At 34.8% G+C, this 19922-nt stretch overlaps 1 protein-coding gene across 1 annotated transcript; it reads right to left on the bottom strand.

The window, feature by feature from the left end:
• Positions 1-5022: 5022 nt before the first annotated feature.
• Positions 5023-6474, bottom strand: LOC149198821 (uncharacterized). The gene has a single exon (XM_089400380.1). It carries the CDS (start codon positions 6472-6474, stop codon positions 5023-5025), a length of 1452 nt encoding a protein of 483 aa, XP_089256506.1.
• Between the last annotated feature and the right edge of the window lie 13448 nt (positions 6475-19922).

The following is a 19922-nucleotide window of genomic DNA, read 5'->3' as shown; positions in this document are numbered from 1 at the left end:
AAGAAGGAAAATTGTTGGGCCATATAATTTCAAAGAAGGGAGTAGTAATTGACCCAAAACGAGTATCTACCATTGAAACATTGACCTTACCTAGAAACAAAAAGGAGATTCAAGCTTTTTTAGGCAAGATTAATTTTCTAAGGAGATTTATTCCAAATTATACAGAGATTGTAAAAGATATAACTGACATGCTCCGAAAGGACCATGAATTCAAATGGATTGCCTCTTCTAGGCATGCATTTGAACAAATAAAAAAGGCTATCTCTGAAGCTCCCATCTTAGCCAGCCCTGATTATACTACGCCATTTAGTATTTTCTCTTTTGCCTCTGAAACAACCCTTGTTGTCGCTCTATTATAGAAAAATGAAGATTCCCATGACCAACCCATAGCCTTTTACACCAAGGTTATGAGAAATGTTGAGCTTAAGTATGACAACATTGAGAAGCAAGCCTATACCCTCATTAAAGCCCTGAAATCATTCAGGATGTATGTCTTACATTCACCTATTACTGCTTATGTCCCTAATAGTGTTGTGAAAATTGTCCTAACCCAACCAGACACTAATGAGAAAAGACGTAGATGGATCACTCAAATTTTGGAGTTTGATCTAACTATTAAGACTACCAAGCTAGTAAAAGGTCAAGGATTAGCCAAGCTTCTAGCTGAATCCAACTGCAAAGTACTTGGAATCAATTCTGTTTTAGAAATACAAGGGAAGAATACACAAGAACCTTCTGTCCTTGTAGAAGGGGAGAATCCACAAGAACCTTCCCTTCATCCTAAAGAAAAGAACCCACAAGAACCTCTACCTTCAGAGCAGATCAGTCCTATACACATTGATGAAAAATTATTGTTGTCAAATTGGTATCAAGATATTGTAAATTTCTTGATGCATTTTGAGTGTCCAACATCATTCTCCAAAACCTAGTGTAAAACCCTTAAGTTAAAATCAGTCAAGTACTGCATTGTAAATGCAAATTTATACTGAAAAGATCCACGGAATATTTTGTTATTATGTTTAACAGAATCAGAAACTGAAGGAATCATTGATCAGTTTCATATAGGATTTTGTGGGGGACATTATGCTTGGAGAGCAACAACATACAAGATTCTGAGGGGAGGATTTTATTGGCCCACATTGTTCTTACAAGTAGGGGCAAAGGGTAGAGGTTGTGTTCCTTGTCAAATGCTTGCTGATAAACAAAAATTAGTGTCTCTTCCACTCATTCCATCAATAGTTTCAGTACCTTTTTCTTAATGGAGATTAGATTTTGTTGGAGAGATTCATCCCACTTCAAGTAATCAGCATAGATGGATCCTCACTGCAACAGACTACTTTACTAAATCGGTGGAAGGAATCTCAGTCAGAAATGCTACTGATTCAGTAGTAATTAAGTTTATTGAGGATAATATCTTATCTAGATTTGGTTGCCCAACTCAAATTGCCACTGATAATGTAACAACTTTTTCTAGTGTTAAAATTATTGACTTTTGCCAGAAATATCAGATTATGTTACATCATTCAAATCCATACTTCCCTCAAGGTAACGGCCTTGCAGAGTCATCAAACAAAATTCTGGTAAAGGTAATCAAAAAGACTCTAGTTGATTATAAGAAGAGCTGGGATTCACATTTGATTTATGCAGTATGGGCAAACAGAATTACTCCAAAGAGATCAACTGGAAAATCTCCATTTCAATTAGTCTATGGGAAGGATGCAATCTTCCCTACCAGTTTGGCCTTCCCTGTTTTAAAATTCTTGCAGGATTCAACAGATGAACCTGATGATTTTTCAAGAAGAATAAATCAGATTATTAAACTTAATGAAACAGAGATGAAGTTCAACACAAATTGAAGAAATATCAGAATAAGATGAAGGCCCTGTTTGACAGAAGAGCCAAGGAAAGGGACTTTAAGGAAGGTGATCTAGTTCTAAGATGGGATGCGAGGAGAGAAGAGAAAGGAAAGCATGGAAAATTTGACAATCTATGGTTTGGACCTTTCGCAATTGCTGAAGTGAAGGGTAACAACACTTTTGTGCTGCATAATCTTGAGGGGCTATATTCCACTTATCCTGCAAATGGAAGGTTTCTCAAACATTACATTCAGTACTAAGAAGTTGAAATAGTTTTCATTGTAAATACTTTGGTTTTCTTTTACTTTTCAAGATGTTAGTGTGATTTTTTTTTTTACAGCAAGGACTCCATAGCCCGAGGAGGAGGCACATGGATCTGCAATTTCTCTGCATTCTACAGGAGAAAGCAGTCCCTAGATGGAGCCAATCTAGTAGCATTTTTTGGTTTTGATAAGATAGAATAAATTAGTAAAAAAAAAAAATGAAAAATTGTTAAGTTAGGATATGGACATAACAATATTGAATAAAATGTTTTTGAAAATATCTTGATGATGATGTCCATATCAAAGAAAATGTTAGGTTAGGTGCCCTAAAAAATCAAGACAAAAAGAAAATGTTAGGTTAGAAAGAAAAGAAAACAAATAAACTGTAAAAGTGAGCAAGTCTAAATGCCACTACTATTTTTTCCGCAAAATAATGGTTGTGTGCAACTTGTCATAAATTCCACAACCCATGACAGTCAAATAGTTTAATCTTGACTGCTTCATGCTTTAAATTTGATGTTATAATTAGAGAATAAAAATCTGGCCAAACTGTTTAATCTTGGCAGATCAGTAGTTAGGTAGAGAATAATAAGGTTCTCATCAGTTTAATCTGAGCCTTTGGATGTTATAAGGTTAGAATTAGATAGTTTTCTTTTTTAAAATAAAAAGAAAGGAAAAGGGTTTGCTAGCTTAAATGCACCCATTAAGTGAAGAAAAAATGATAGGATAAGCAAAGTGTAAGTAGAAGAAAGGTTGAAGAAGTATGATGATTGATTGGACAAAAGTACATTTATCATGTTTTACCATATGTTTCTATGTCCATGAGGCAATTACAGAAAACAAATGAAGGTTTACAAGATCAATTAATTAACTTCCCTCATCCCCATTCATCCCTATATTTACTAATTTCCCCTTCCCACCTTCATACAATTCATATTCATTCATTTTCCATAAAAAACCCCTTTTCCTAAGGTTAAAATCCTTTTTGCCTAGGAAAAGTGAAAACCCCATGTTAAATCCCCTTTTACCCAAAAAACCCACAAAAAGATGTTTAGCCTAAGTATTGATGTATATATATGAAAAGCAAATAACTCATGAAAAAGCATTATACTTAGTGTATTTCCCCTTTCCACTCATGTTTCATATTAACGCTAACTTAGAGTATTAAACCCCTAAAAGTCCCTTTCCCGTATATTATTAACTCCCTTTACTAAATATCCCGAAACCATAAGTTTTATTATAAAACTATGTATTCCATAACACATCACATATCGGCAGATCGCAAACTTTTCAATGTGCATGCACTCTCCTCCGCATTGCGATATGCAATGCGTGATGGACCCAGACCCAACGCAAATATATTTCATAATTCATTGCCCATTTTGCATCCACCCTCATCGCAAGTCCTGGCTGAAACATACACCCTCCGCCATTGTGATCTCCAATATGCGATGGGAACCCGGACCCGACCGCAGTATTATCCATGATTTATTTTCCACATCGCGTCCATCCCCTATTGCATTCCTTTGTGATGGGCCTTCCTTCGATAAATTGTGATTGCGATATGCGATGAACCCGGACCCTACGTCATTTATATGCCTGAATTCATACTATTTCAAGTCCGCCATACCTTGTTTTGCAAAGGATTTCTTTAGTATTTTCACTCGGATATTCCACAGTTTTCATTTTTGCTTTGTCGACGTTTCGAGTCTAGACCAAGACTCATCATCAGGACTTGATTTACAAAAGAGAGAGCCAACAGTGATAAATAAGGTTAAGGTTGAGATGTCAAGTATGTGAGCCGACCAACTTACTGATTTGAATTAACTAGAATTTATTTTATTATGTATTTATTTATTTATTTTTAGCATACTTGGTTATTTATTATAGTTATTATTAATTGTTTTAAGTGAAATAGTTTATGTAATAAGTTATTTATTATATTTTATTTAATAAATTAATTTACCAAAATGATTTAGTTTTTTATTATGATTATGTTTTTTATTATTTTTATTTATTATGTTTATTTATTTATATATTATGTTTATATATTTATTTATTATTTTTATTATGATTTGATATATTAAGGAGGATAATTTATTATTAATGTTGTGATAGCTTAAATGTTTGTTAATATATTATAATAATTTTCTGATATATTAATTTTATTTATTATTTATGTAATTTATTATAGTTGTTTATTAATTGCTTGAATTGAATTGTTTATGTTTTAATATTGTTTATTATATTCTATTTAATAAATTAATTTATCCTAAAGATTTTGTTTTAATTAATTTATTATTATAGTTATTTAATTACTTGTATTAAGTAAATGTATATGAAACAAGTTATTTATTATATTCTGTTTGATAAATTAATTTATCCTATGATTTTTCTTTGATTATGTTTATTTATTTATATATTATGCTTATATATTTATTTATTATTTTTATTATGATTTGATATATTAATTTTATTTATTATGTTTATTTATTTATATATTATGTTTATTTATTTATATATTATGTTTATATATTTATTTATTATTTTTATTATGATTTGATATATTAATTTTATTTTATCTATTGTTCATGTAAATTATTATGGTTGTTTATTAATTATTTGAGTTGAATGATTATTAATATTTTTATAATCTTATAATTATTTTTTTTTTTTTTTTTTTTTTATTGCACATGCTTATTAGTTGCTTAATAATTGCTTGAGAATTGTTTAAGTTTGATTATTATATTTTATTTATTAAATAAATTTGTCATAAATATTTTGTATTAACTAATTGCAATTTTACCCTAATTTAGATTATTTATTTATCTATATATTTTTTGGAGGATTATACTAGGATTATTGAGGATAGGAGAGGAGCCGATTTGATCAAAGAGGGCAACTCAATCTAAGGGCGTGAGGATTGAGGTCCAATTCCTACTAACTTCCAAGCCTCCATCCCTGTTTAGGTTATGAGGGTGTTTCACAATCTCAAGAGCTTCTCGGACTTTACGCTTGAAATAGTGTCTTTCATTAGCAATGACTTTTGTGTTTTCAAGGCATATATGATGGTTTGTCTTTCCTACATGTTCTGCCAAGGCTGAGGACCGGGTTCTTTCCCTACGGATATCTGCGCTATGCTCTTTCAACCTGATACTAACCGATCTACCAGTTTCCCCAATGTATTGTTCTCCACAGGAACAGCTGATAATATAAACACCTTTTTGTTGAAGATATTCTGGGCTATCTTTCACAGATTTCATTTTTTGTCTAATAGTTGTCAAGGGTTTGAATGAGGTTTTTATATTCTTTTTTAGGAGGATCTTGGCAAGTTTGTCAGTTACGCCATGGATATAAGGTAGGTAGGCGCTAGCGGCTGGGGAATTGTTAGTTTTGTTATTATTATTGCCAGATTTGGCTTTTTGAATGACTTTGAAGATGTCTTTTTTATTGTATCCAAGCTTGGAAAAAGCTTTTTTCAAGTAGGTGATTTCCTCATCAGTATGGTTCTCATCTGAAATTCTACAGGCTCTGGTGAAGAGGGTTTGAAGAACCCCCATTTTTTGGGCTGGGTGGTGGTGGGAGTCTGCGTGGAGATAGTTATCAGTATGAGCCTTTTTCCTGAACACTTTGTGACCTATAGAACCATCCTCGTTTCTAATGAGGAGGATGTCCAGGAAAGAGATGCAATTATTCTCCTCAATTTCCATTGTAAATTTGATGTCCTTGGAATTTTTAAGTTCGTCTTCTCCATGGGGCCAATCCACACTGGTGTCGTCCACAAACCTGAGCCAAAACTTAGGTTTTAAAGGGTAGGTGTCAAGAGCCTTCTTTTCAAACTTTTCCATGAAGAGATTGGCTACAATAGGTGAAAGGGGTGATCCCATAGCCACTCCTGATGTTTGCTCAAAAATCTCGCCTTGGAAGGTGAAGAAGGTGGACCGTAGACAGATTTCAGCTAATCTAGCAGTTTGTGGGTCCGCCACTTCTTTCACTACTTGCACTGCTTCATCTAATGGAATTTTAGTGAACAATTCCACATATTGGCTGGAGTCTTTTATGTAAGAACTGGTTTTTCCAACCAGTGGAGCTAATTTTCTAGCGACATACTTTGCTAATTCGTATGTGGGAGATCCTATAGTATTCACTATAGGTCTCAAGGGGACATCTGTTTTATGAATTTTGGGGGCTCCATAAATACGAGGGGTAATTTCACTGTCAGGGGTAAGCTGTTTTTTCAGTTTATCATCTAGATTAGTTTCTTTTATGGCTTTCTTGACTAGTCTGGTGATTTTGGAGATGGGGTTCTTCTCTAGTTTCTTGTAGCTACCACTGTTGTATAAGTGTTCCTTCATTTTGTTTATGTAATCATCATGGTTCATTACAACAGTGGCACCTCCCTTGTCAGCTTTTAAAATGACAATATCATTGTTATTCCTTAGATTTTTTAGGGCTATGAGCTGCTCTTGGTTCAGATTCTTTTTAGGCAGTCTGGCTTTCTTAAGGATAACTGCACATTCTTGTCTGACCAGTTATTTTTCTTCTTCTTTTAGAGATTTGATTCCATCTTCAAGGCCACAGATAATTTCCTCTACAGGGATTTGCTTGGGGGCTAGGGCAAAATTGAGACCTTTATCTAGGATTTCGATTTCTTCTTTTTTCAACTCATAAGATGAATATTTATAACCTTGTTGTTGCTGGTTGTTTTATTGTGATTTTTAGATGTAATGTTTGTATTATTTATATTATTAAATACCTCATTACTATCATTTAATATGTTCTTGCGTTTACCTAAGTTTTTTGTTTTACAATAATTATGCTTATCCTCATTACTAGTTCTATTATTCTTATTTAAATTGTAATCTGCGCTGGTTAAGTTCTTGTTATTTAAGCTCACCTTATTGTAATTTGCAGCTTCAAACGAGATGATTGATGGCATGTTTTGAATGGTGTTGTCGCTATGTAGATTGACGCTGGAGCTGCATGAGGTTTCAACGCTGTCCCTTGAAGGTTCATTATTTTTATTTTTACCCGCCCCGGTATTGCTGCAAATCTCAGAATCGTTCAGGCTTCGGTTATATATTAATTCACTGCAAATTCGGTTTGCTATGTTTGACCTTTCAATACCTGCGTTGTCCAATGTATTGGTGCTGCGTGGTTTTTCATTGTCTCTGGTCTTGGCACTCTTTTCTTTGCTGCGTATATCACTAGTCTCTGCATTGTTGTCCATCCTAGAGCTACAATCTGTTACAGCGCTGTCCATGTTTGATGTGTTTTTGTTAAAATGTTTTTTATGATTTAAAGGTCCTATAGTATTCACTATAGGTCTCAAGGGGACATCTGTTTTATGAATTTTGGGGGCTCCATAAATACGAGGGGTAATTTCACTGTCAGGGGTAAGTTGTTTTTTCAGTTTATCATCTAGATTAGTTTCTTTTATGGCTTTCTTGACTAGTCTGGTGATTTTGGAGATGGGGTTCTTCTCTAGTTTCTTGTAGCTACCACTGTTGTATAAGTGTTCCTTCATTTTGTTTATGTAATCATCATGGTTCATTACAACAGTGGCACCTCCCTTGTCAGCTTTTAAAATGACAATATCATTGTTATTCCTTATATTTTTTAGGGCTATGAGCTGCTCTTGGTTCAGATTCTTTTTAGGCGGTCTGGCTTTCTTAAGGATAACTGCACATTCTTGTCTGACCAGTTCTTTTTCTTCTTCTTTTAGAGATTTGATTCCATCTTCAAGGCCACAGATAATTTCCTCTACAGGGATTTGCTTGGGGGCTAGGGCAAAATTGAGACCTTTATCTAGGATTTCGATTTCTTCTTTTTTCAACTCATAAGATGAATATTTATAACCTTGTTGTTGCTGGTTGTTTTATTGTGATTTTTAGATGTAATGTTTGTATTATTTATATTATTAAATACCTCATTACTATCATTTAATATGTTCTTGCGTTTACCTAAGTTTTTTGTTTTACAATAATTATGCTTATCCTCATTACTAGTTCTATTATTCTTATTTAAATTGTAATCTGCGCTGGTTAAGTTCTTGTTATTTAAGCTCACCTTATTGTAATTTGCAGCTTCAAACGAGATGATTGACGGCATGTTTTGAATGGTGTTGTCGCTATGTAGATTGACGCTGGAGCTGCATGAGGTTTCAACGCTGTCCCTTGAAGGTTCATTATTTTTATTTTTACCCGCCCCGGTATTGCTGCAAATCTCAGAATCGTTCAGGCTTCGGTTATATATTAATTCACTGCAAATTCGGTTTGCTATGTTTGACCTTTCAATACCTGCGTTGTCCAATGTATTGGTGCTGCGTGGTTTTTCATTGTCTCTGGTCTCGGCACTCTTTTCTTTGCTGCGTATATCACTAGTCTCTGCATTGTTGTCCATCCTAGAGCTACAATCTGTTACAGCGCTGTCCATGTTTGATGTGTCTTTTTTAAAATGTTTTTTATGATTTAAACGAAGAACCAACCTAAACCACTATTTAACCATAAAACCCCGCTAATCTCAGTTTTTAACCCATAATAAAGCCCATACCGCCATGATTAATCGTTGGGACCCTCCATTTCTCTTTCCTCTTACCTCCGCGCTACTCTTTCGCTCCACCACCTTCCGATCAAATGCATTCAAATCCAACGACCCTCAACGATTTCAGGTTGGCTCTCTGTCCGAGTATTACCCGCCCAAAAAAGCAATATTCCACCGACCTCCCCTTGCTACTTTTCAGGCTCTAGACTATATCGGGTGACCCCTCCCAAAAATCGCTCGTGCCTCATAAGTGGTGCGATGAAAACCAAAACCACCTCCCGCATAACGACAAAATGGCCACTGTCCACTTTGCGCCATAATTCAAAAAGTAAACTATTTTTCCGTTTAAACATAAAAATCACCATTTTGCTTTGTTTCGCCCGTTTACACAGTGAAACCTCCATAAACCTCTGCAACCAATAAAACCATTGTTTTACCTTTCGATATGCTCTGGACTCCTTCCAATATCCTTTCGAGCTCAATAAAGCCACTAACGACCTTCTCTGTCACCTATGTTTTTCTTAAAAATTTATGTGTTTTGCAGGTAAAAACTCATGTTCCAGGCTTACAAAGAAAAAAGCATGCATACAGTTAGAAGACAAATACGAAGATCATATCAAATCACTTTACCCTATAACATAAAATCTAAAATGATTTACTGTTGAAAAACACAGTAAAAACCTGAAATGCATAGTAAAGGTAAAAAGAACACAGTAAAGGCTACTCAGCAGGGTCAAAGGATATTCACAAAGTTTAAAGAGTATCAGATGAAAGATCAAATGAAGGAATCAACCAACGTAAAGGATACAAACAATCAAACAGCTTAAAGGGGACAAAGCCAGCACAACCTGAATAAAAGGGACAACAAGAAGCAGTTCAATAGCTGCCCCTATCTTCTTGCACGAAGATCTTTCCTTTCCTAGAATAAATCTTAATCAGTTTTAGGATATTTTCTTAGTTTCATTATTGTATAAATAACTCTCTTCTCGAGTTGTTAAGGGTTCAAGGTTCATTGTTCATTGTTTGTTAAGTCGTGAATGTTCATTCTACTTTGAACCCGGTTGCACCTTTGAAGGAAGCTTTTCTAGACACTCGTTGTACTCAGTCTTTCTGCAACCTTAATACAAATCAGAGGATTCTGAATTTGGTTTTACACAGTTTGTGTTATCTTGTAAGTTTTTCCAGTTATCAATCATTAAGTTTTCATTCATATGCTTATGACTTATAGAGATATCTAGGTAGGAATAATTGTGTCTCAATTTATTCCTATAAACTCCTTAAGTGATCATCTATTAAGAGAATGGATTCATGAACTGTCTGTTTAGCTAATCCCCTTTAATCAATAAATCATCAGTACCTTTTGTAAGCTTAAGTATACTGCCTTGAATCTTTGAAACGTAGTTTAGAAGGTTTTCATACTTATGATTGTTCTATTTTACAGTCTGGAAACTGTGATAATCATATTATTTTTTGTCTTCTTCTCACCACTATTTGATCTATATTACTGTGTAAAGCTTTATAGCAGCCCTTTGTTGAGATATTAATATTATCCAAAGGATTAAGTATTTCAATTATACATCTGTCTTCATTCATTGGTCTTCCAAAACTAAAACCAAAAACCCCAAAACAATTATTTTAGATGCTTTGGCATTGGTAGCTAACCTACTACTATCTTAGACGTACAACATCAGACTGGCGCCGTTGCCGGGGATTCGAATTTCTTTTAAGTTTCCCTTGGGACAACGATATCCATTCATTGTTTTCCTTTAAGGTGATTAAAGGATTTAGAAAGGTTAAAATCATTCACCTAGGTGACTCAACACTCCCAAGCTGGCACCTTTTAAACATACTAGATCTCGTTCAGAAGTTGACATAGTTAGTCCTCTGTCAGATCCTGAAAGGATTCTGAGAAAAGCCAGTTCTAAAAGGGGACACCAACCATCTTCTTCTTCCTCTTCAGTCCTACATTCTGAATAATAAGAATCATTTGACCCCCATAGTAATATCCCATCTGATCAAGATTACTCCCATTTATCACCTAGGGTTGCTGAACTTCTAGATAGAGGAGTTGATTTTAAGTCAGCCTACCTTATTCATTCATTCGAATCTCATCCAATACCCACACAACCACCAGGATCAACTAAAAATGAATCTGATTTGGGTGTTGATCTACCAGAATATAAACCCACAGATTTCATATCCCCTACCACCTATCCATTTCCTTCCATTTTTGACCGACCTGAAGCTTCTTCTTCTTAACAACCTGAGGAGACCTTCTCTATATATTCCAATCCTCTCTTTGAAACAAAATAAGGTATTCCTTTACAGGTCCCAAAGTTAGTTCTTAAGACTCCTTTGAAGTCTTTCAGGAGATCTCCTCCTCCTTCAACTCCAACTAGTTCATCAACCCCTGAATCACCATATTCTTCCTCTACTTCTTCTTCATCTTCTACATCCACGCAAACACCTCATACTCCACCTGTACAACCTCATACAACTCAAGCAACTCATACATCACTTGTTGTCATGGCTTTCTGACCTATTGTACAGGCTCGATATACTGCCTTAGTCTTACCTAATAACCTTGATGCATTCCCAACTGGATACTTAAAGTACCTTCCCAAGTACAATGGTGAAACTGATCCCTCAGCTAAGGACCATCTTCAAGCTTTCCTAGACTTTGCAGACAACATGAATATTGAACAAGAAAACGTTTATATGAGATTGTTTGTACAGTCACTTGAAGGAAATGTGAGGATTTGGTTTAGGCAGTTACCAGCAGCTTCCATTAGAAATTGGGAAAAGCTTACAATCATATTTCAAAATCAATGGGGTGTGAAAAAGGATCCTCTTTACTTCCTCAAAGAATTTGAAGAGCTTAAAAGGAACTTCAGTGAACCAGTATCAGATTTTATCAAAAGATTCAATAAACTCTATCACAAAATGCATGTTGATTGTAAGCCCCCTGTAGCAGCAGCTAAGTCTAGATTTTCTAAAGCTTTTGATGATGACTTTGTTGTTATGCTACGAGAGAGAACTTAAAGAACTCTTGAAGATATGCAAATAAATGCTATAGAAGTAGAAGCAAATAGGGCAGCCTCAACTTCTTTAAAACTTAAGGAAGAAAAGGCCCAAAGAAAACTCAAATCTGTTCAAGAAGCCTACAGTTCCTCTAAGACTAAATCAGAAGACTCAAAAATAGATGAAATAACATCTCTTCTTAGAAACCTATCAAATAGGATTTCAAAGATTGAGACCCAACCTAGGACAATACAACAACAATTACTAGACCCCAAAACCAAAATCAAGGTCAGCATAAAAGAAATCCACCACTACAAATTCTTCAGAGACCTACCAATGATCAACATGTTCCTACTCCTCTATTGACAGATGACCAACAACCTGATGATAATACTATGACAATTACTGAATATATTAATAGTATGGATTCTTCTTCCAATCAAATAGTAATCATTCCTCTCTCACAACAAAATCAGGTTCAAGAAGATCAGGAAGCTTCACAGGTCTCTAAATATCATGCTTTCTTTGAATTTTTAATTGCAATGTTAAACAAGAGGTATGACCTTAGGCCTAGGCCTGGTCCTGGAAGACCTCCAAAAGAAAATCCAATAATTGAACCATGTACCAAAACTGTTGAAGCTTAAACAACTCTTATTCAGCCCTTAGATCATTCAATTGATACTACCCAAACTGGTAAAAACATTTTGACTACATTTAATGTTGAAAAGGAAATAGAGAGGGTTAAGATCCCAATTCCACTGTCAGAACTTTCTAAAAATCCTGGTTACAAAAACCAAGTCACAAAATGGATACAAAATACCTTGGTTGATGCTAAAGGTGATGTCATAATTCTGCAAGATGAAAAACCAGCATTAGTTTTTGGCCCTAGTTCAGACATAATAGATGAGATAGTGCCTCCTTTCTATGTAACTCTTAAAAAAATTGATTCCATGTTATATAATTGTATGCTTGATTCAGGAGCATCACACAACCTTATGCTAGAATCTATCATGGACCATTTGAATCTCGACATAACTAGATCCTACCGTGACCTGTACACCTTTGATTCTAAAAGGGTGCCCTGTTTGGGATTGATCAAGGATCTAGTGGTTACCCTTGCCCAAATTCCAGTGAAAAGTGTAGTACTTGATATTGTTGTCACAGATATCCCTCCCAAGTTTGGAATGCTCCTTTCTAGGTCTTGGTGTGCCAAATTAGGGGGAACTCTATAGATGGATATATCATATGCTACTGTTCTTGTTTATGGAGGAAATCAATTAAGATTATATAGAGAGGTAAGATTTGTACATAGTATTTGTAAGACTAACCAGCCAAGGAACCATCCAATTTATGCAATAGATCAAGGCTTTGGTTGTTTTCAACTCACTTCAAACCAACATAAAACTCAAGTCACAATTGAAGAGTTAGTTGAAAGCCCTAAACCAAACCAAACTGATATTTGGAAACTGTTCTTTGATGGCTCTTGCACAAAAGATGGGGTAGGAGTTGGAGTAGTTTTAATTTCACCTGAAAAATAAAATGTAACCCAATCATGTAAATTGGAATTCGAAGTTACAAATAATGTGGCTGAATATGAAGCTTTCCTTTTAGGATTTTAATTAGCCAAAAGCTTAAAGTTCAAAATTTAAGTGTTTTTACTGATTCAGAACTTATCCTTAAGAAAGTAAACAAAAATTGCTAGACCAAGCACCCTAGACTTAGGTCCTACCGAAATGAAGTATGGGATTCAGTTGAAAACTTCTTTGATGCTTTTAATTTGACTCATATTCCTAGAGATCAGAATATTCATGCAAATGCCTTAGCTGTCTCTGCTAGCTCTTTTAAAATTCCTGATCATACTGATGTACTCTATCAGATACAAGTCAAGTATAGGCCATATATCCCAGATAATCTGAAATATTGGAAAATATTCGAAGATGATGAACATTTGAAATCAGATATGCAGGTAATAGATGATTTTTCGTTTCGACAAATTGATGAAGATAGAACTGAAATAAATGAAAATGCAGACGGAAATGATACCTCAGATTTAAAAACCCAAATTTCTAATCATGACATTATTCAATTATCTAATAATTTTATTCCAAAATGACTCATTCCTTTAGAAAAACTGTTTGATCAAAATGATGTCCTCTGAAACCCTCGGTCCATTTCTTCAAAAGATCACATAGAAGAGATTAACATTGGAATTGATGAAGATATCAAAAACATCAAAATATGTGCATCTCTAGACCCTGAGATCAAAGCTCAATATCTTACATTACTACAAAATTATAAGGATGTTTTTGCTTGGACTTACGCTGATCTAAAGACCTATGATACTTCATTAATACAACATAAGATTCCTTTGAAGCCAGAAGCAAAACCTTATCAACAGAAACTTAGAAGGATAAATCCAGCCCTTCTACCAACTGTAGAAATGGAGATTAAGAAAATGCTAGATGCTCAGATCATCCTCCCTCTTAGATATTCTAACTGGGTTGCAAATCTAGTTCATGTTAGAAAGAAAAATGGAGAAATAAGACTGTGGATTTTGGAAATTTGAACAAGGCATCATTAAAAGATAATTATCCTTTGCCCAAAATGGATCAATTACTTCAAATGGTTTCAGGAGCACAAATACTTTCTATGCTTGATGGTTTTTCAGGTTACAATCAGGTGAATGTTGATACAACAAACAGAGAGAAGACAACCTTTACTGCCCTAGGCTACATTCATTTACACTAGGATGCCATTTGGCTTAACCAATGCTGGAGCAACATTTCAGAGAGCTATGGACATAGCTTTTATGGGTCAGGTAAATAAATTTGTGGTTATTTATCTTGATGACAACTATTTTTTCTAAATCTGATAAGAAACATCTAAAGCACTTGATGAAGGTTTTTGACAGGTGTAGAAAATTTGGAATATCATTGAACCCTAAGAAGTCCTTGTTTGCTATCAAAGAAGGAAAAATGTTGGGCCATATAATTTCAAAGAAGGGAGTATTAATTGACCCCAAATGAGTATCTGCCATTGAAACATTGACCTTACCTAGAAATAAGAAGGAGATTCAAGATTTTCTAAGCAAGATTAATTTTCTAAGGAGATTTATTCCAAATTATGCAGAGATTGTAAAAGATATAACTGACATGCTCCGAAAGGACCATGAAGTCAAATGGATTGCCTCTTATAGGCATGCATTTGAACAAATAAAAAAGGCTATCTCTGAAGCTCCCACCTTATCCAGCGCTGATTATACTAAGCCATTTAGTATTTTCCCTTTTGCCTCTAAAACAACCCTTGTTGTCGTTCTACTACAGAAAAATGAAGATTCCCATGACCAACCCATAGCAGATTTCAGCAAGGTTATGAGAGATGTTGAGCTTAAGTATGACATCATTGAGAAGCAATCTTATGCCCTCATTCAAGCCCTGAAATCATTCAGGATGTATGTCTTACATTCACCTATTACTGCTTATGTCCCTAATATTATTGTGAAAATTGTCATAACCCAACCAGACATTGATGGGAAAAGAGGTAGATGGATCACTCAAATTATGTAGTTTGATCTAAATATCAAGACTACTAAGATAGTAAAAGGTCAAGGATTGGCCAAGCTTCTAACTGAATCCAACTGCAAAGTACTTGGAATCATTTCTGTTTTAGAAATACAAGGGAAGAATACACAAGAACCTTTTGTCATTGCAGAAGGGGAGAATCCACAAGAACCTTCCCTTCATCCTAAAGAAAAGAACCCACAAGAACCTCTACCTTCAGAGCAGTTCAGTCCTATACACATTGATGAAAAATTATTGTTGTCAAACTAGTATCAAGATATTGTAAATTTATTGTCCATTTTGAGTGTCTAACATCATTCTCCAAAACCCAGTGTAAAACCCTTAAGTTAAAATCAATCAAGTACTGCATTATAAATGCAAATTTATACTAGAAATATCCACGGAATATTTTGTTATTATGTTTAACAGAATCAGAAACTGAAGGAATCATTTATCAGTTTCATACAGGATTTTGTGGGGGACATTATGCTTGGAGAGAAACAGCATACAAGATTCTGAGGGGAGGATTTTATTGGCCCACATTGTTCTTACAAGTAGGGGCAAAGAGTAGAGGTTGTATTCCTTGTCAAATGTTTGCTGGTAAACAAAATTAATGTCTCTTCCACTCCTTCCATCAATAGTTTCAGCACCTTTTTCTCAATGGGGATTAGATTTTGTTGGAGAGATTCACCCTACTTCAAGTAATCAACATAGATGGATCCTCACTGCAATAGACTACTTTACTAAATGGGTGGAAGGAATTCCAGTCAGAAATGATATTGATTCAGTAGTAATTAATTTTATTGAGGAGAATATCTTATCTAGATTTGGTTGCCCAACTCAAATTGTCATTGATAATGCAACAACTTTTTCTAGTGTTAAAATGGTTGACTTTTGCCAGAAATATGAGATTATGTTACATCATTCAACTCCATACTACCCTCAAGGTAATGGCCTTGCAGAGTCATCAAACAAAAGTCTGGTAAAGGTAATCAAAAAGACTCTAGTTGATCATAAGAAGAGTTGGGATTCACATTTGATTTATGTAGTATGGGCAAACACAATTACTCCAAAGAGATCAACTGGAAAATCTCAATTTCAATTAGTCTATGGGAAAGATGCAATCTTCCCTACCAATTTGGCCTTCCCTGTTTTAAAATTCTTGCTGGATTCAACAAATGAACCGATGATTTTTCAAGAAGAATAAATCAGATTATTGAACTTAATGAAAACAGAGATGAAGTTCAACACAAATTGAATAAATATCAGAATAAGATGAAGGCCTTGTTTGATAGAAGAGCCAGGGAAAGGGACTTTAAGGAAGGTGATCTAGTTCTAAGATGGGATGCCAGGACATAAGAGAAAGGAAAGCATGGAATATTTGAAAATCTATGGTTTGGACCTTTAGCAATTGCTGAAGTGAAGGGTAAAAACACTTTTGTGTTGCATAATCTTGAGGGGCTATATTACACTTATCCTGTAAATGGAAGGTTTCTCAAACATTACATTCAGTACTAGGAAGTTGAAATAGTTTTCTTGTCAATACTCTGGTTTTCTTTTACTTTTCAAGATGTCAGTGTGATTTTTTTTACAGGAAGGACTCCATAGCCCGAGGAGAAGGCACATGGATCTACAAGTTCTCTGTATTCTACAGGAGAAAGCAGTCCCCAGATGGAGCCAATGTTGTAGCATTTTTTGGTTTTGATAAGATAGAATAAATTAGTAAAAAAAAATGAAAAAATGTTAAGTTAGGATATGGACATAACAATATTGAATAAAATGTTTTTGAAAATATCTTGATGATGATGTCCATATCAAAGAAAATGTTAGGTTAGATGCCCTAAAAAATCAAGACAAAAAGAAAATGTTAGGTTAGAAAGAAAAGAAAACAAATAAACTCTGAAAGTGAGAAAGTCTAAATGCCACTACTATTTTTTCTGCAAAATAATGGTTGTGTGCAGCTTGTCATAAATGCCACAACCCATGACAGTCAAATAGTTTAATCTTGACTGCTTCATGCTTTAAATTTTATGTTATAATTAGAGAATAAAGATCTGGCCAAACTGTTTAATCTTGGCAGATCAGTAGTTAGGTAGAGAATAATAAGGTGCTCATCAGTTTAATCTAAGCCCTTGGATGTTATAAGGTTAGAATTATATAGTTTGATTTTTTAAAATAAAAAGTAAAGAAAAGAGTTTGCTAGCTTAAATTCACCCATTAAGTGAAGAAAAATGATAGGATAAGCAAAGAGTAAGTAGAAGAAAGGTTGCAGAAGTATGATGATTGATTGGACAAAATGTACATTTATCATGTTTTACCATATGTTTCTATGTCCATGAGGCAATTACACAAAGAAAATGAAGGTCTACAAGATCAATTAATTAACTTCCCTCATCCCCATTCATCCCTATATTTACTAATTTCCCCTTCCCACCTTCATATAGTTCATATTCATTCATTTTCCATAAAAAAACCCCTTTTCCTAAGGTTAAAATCCTTTTTGCCTAGGAAAAGTGAAAACCCCATGTTAAATCCCCTTTTACCCAAAAAACCCACAAAAATATGTTTAGCCTAAGTATTGATGTATATACGTGAAAACCAAATAACTCATGAAAAGGCATTATACTTAGTGTATTTCCCCTTCCCACTCATGTTTCATATTAACGCTAACTTAGAGTATAAATCCCTAAAAGCCCCTTTCCCATATATTATTAACTCCCTTTACTAAATACCCCGAAACCATAAGTTTTATTATAAGACTATGTATTCCATAACACATCGCATATCGGCGAATTGAAAACTTTTCAACGTGCATGTACTTTCCTCCGCATTGAGATATGCGATGGACCCGGACCCGACGCAAATATATTTCATAATTCATTGCCCATTCGCATCTGGCCCTCATCACAAGTCCAGACTGAAACATACACCCTCCGCCATTGCGATCTCCGATATGCAATGGGAACCCAGACCTGATCGCAGTATTATCCATGATTTATTTTCCACATCGCGTCCGGCCCCTATCGCATTCCTTTGCGATGGGCCTTCCTTCGCTAAACTGCGATTGCGATATGCGATGAACCCGGACCCGACATCATTTATATGCCCAAATTCATACTATTTCAATTCCTACATACCCTGTTTTGCAAAGGATTTCTTTGTTAAAAAAATTTTATGATTTAAACGAAAAACCAACCTAAACCTCTATTTAACCATAAAACCCTGCTAATCTCATTTTTTAACCCATAATAAAGCCCATACCACCATGATTAATCATTGGGCCCCTCCATTGCTCTTTCCTCTTACCTCCGCGTTGCTCTTTCGCTCCACCACCGTCCGATCAAATGCATTCAAATCCAACAACCCTCAGCGATTTCGGGTTGGCTCTCTGTCCGAGCATTACCCGCCCGAAAAAGCAATATTCCACCGACCTCCCCTTGCTACGTGTCAGGCTCTAGACTATATCGAGTGACCCCTCCCAAAAATCGCTCGCGCCTGATAAGCGGTGCGATGAAAACCAAAACCACCTCCCGCATAACGATAAAATGGCCAGTGTCCACTTTGCGCCATAATTCAAAAGGTAAACTGTTTTTCTGTTTAAACGTAAAAATCACCATTTTTCTTTGTTTCGCCCGTTTACATAGTGAAACCTCCATAAACCTCTGCAACCAATAAAACCATTGGTTTACCTTTCAATATGCTATAGACTCCTTCCAATATCCTTTCAAGCTCAATAAATCCATTGACAACCTTCTCTGTCACCTATGCTTTTCTTAACAATTTCTGTGTTTTACAGGGAAAAACTCCTGTTCCAGGCTTACAAAGAAAAAAGCATGCATACAGTTAAAAGACAAATACAAAGATCATATCAAATCACTTTACCCTGTAACATAAAATCTAAAACGATTTACTGTTGAAAAACACAGTAAAAACCTGAAATGCACAGTAAAGGTAAAAAGAACACAGTAAAGGCTACTCAACAGGGTCAAAGGATATTCACAGAGTTTAAAGAGTATCAGATGAAAGATCAAATGAAGGAATCAACTAGCGTAAAGGATGCAAACAATCAAGCAGCTTAAAGGGCAAAATATCAAACAACAAAGCCAGCACAACCTAAATAAAATGGACAACAAGAAGCAATTCAATAGTTGCCCCTATCTTCTTGCATGAAGATATTTCCTTTCTTAGAATAAATCTTAATCAGTTTTAGGATATTTTCTTAGTTTCATTATTGTATAAATAACTCTCTTCTCGAGTTGTTAAGGGTTCAAGGTTCATTGTTCATTATTTGTTAAGTCATGACTGTTCATTCTACTTTGAACCCGGTTGCACCTTTGAAGGAAGCTTTTCTAGACACTTGATGTACTCAATCTTTCTAGAACCTTACTACAAAGCAGAGGATTCTGAATTTGGTTTTACAAAATTTGTGCTATCCTGTAAGTTTTTCTAGTTATCAATCATTATGTTTTTCTTCATATGCTTATGACTTATAGAGATATCTAGGTAGGAAAAATTGTGTCTCAATTTGTTCCTATAAACTCATGAAGTGATCATCTATTAAGAGAATGGATTAATGAACTGTCTGTTTAGCTAGTCCCCTCTAATCAATAAATCATCAGTATCTTTTGTAAGCTTAAGTATACTTGAATCTTTGGAACGTAGTTTAGAAGGTTTTCATA

Source organism: Pinus tabuliformis, chromosome 2_1 (genome assembly GCF_031772625.1).
Source record: "Pinus tabuliformis cultivar Carrire ecotype Pingquan chromosome 2_1, CPIR1, whole genome shotgun sequence".
Lineage (NCBI taxonomy): Eukaryota > Viridiplantae > Streptophyta > Pinopsida > Pinales > Pinaceae > Pinus > Pinus tabuliformis.
The sequence above is the reverse complement of the archived record's forward strand: the minus strand, read 5'-3'. Positions and strand labels throughout refer to the sequence as shown.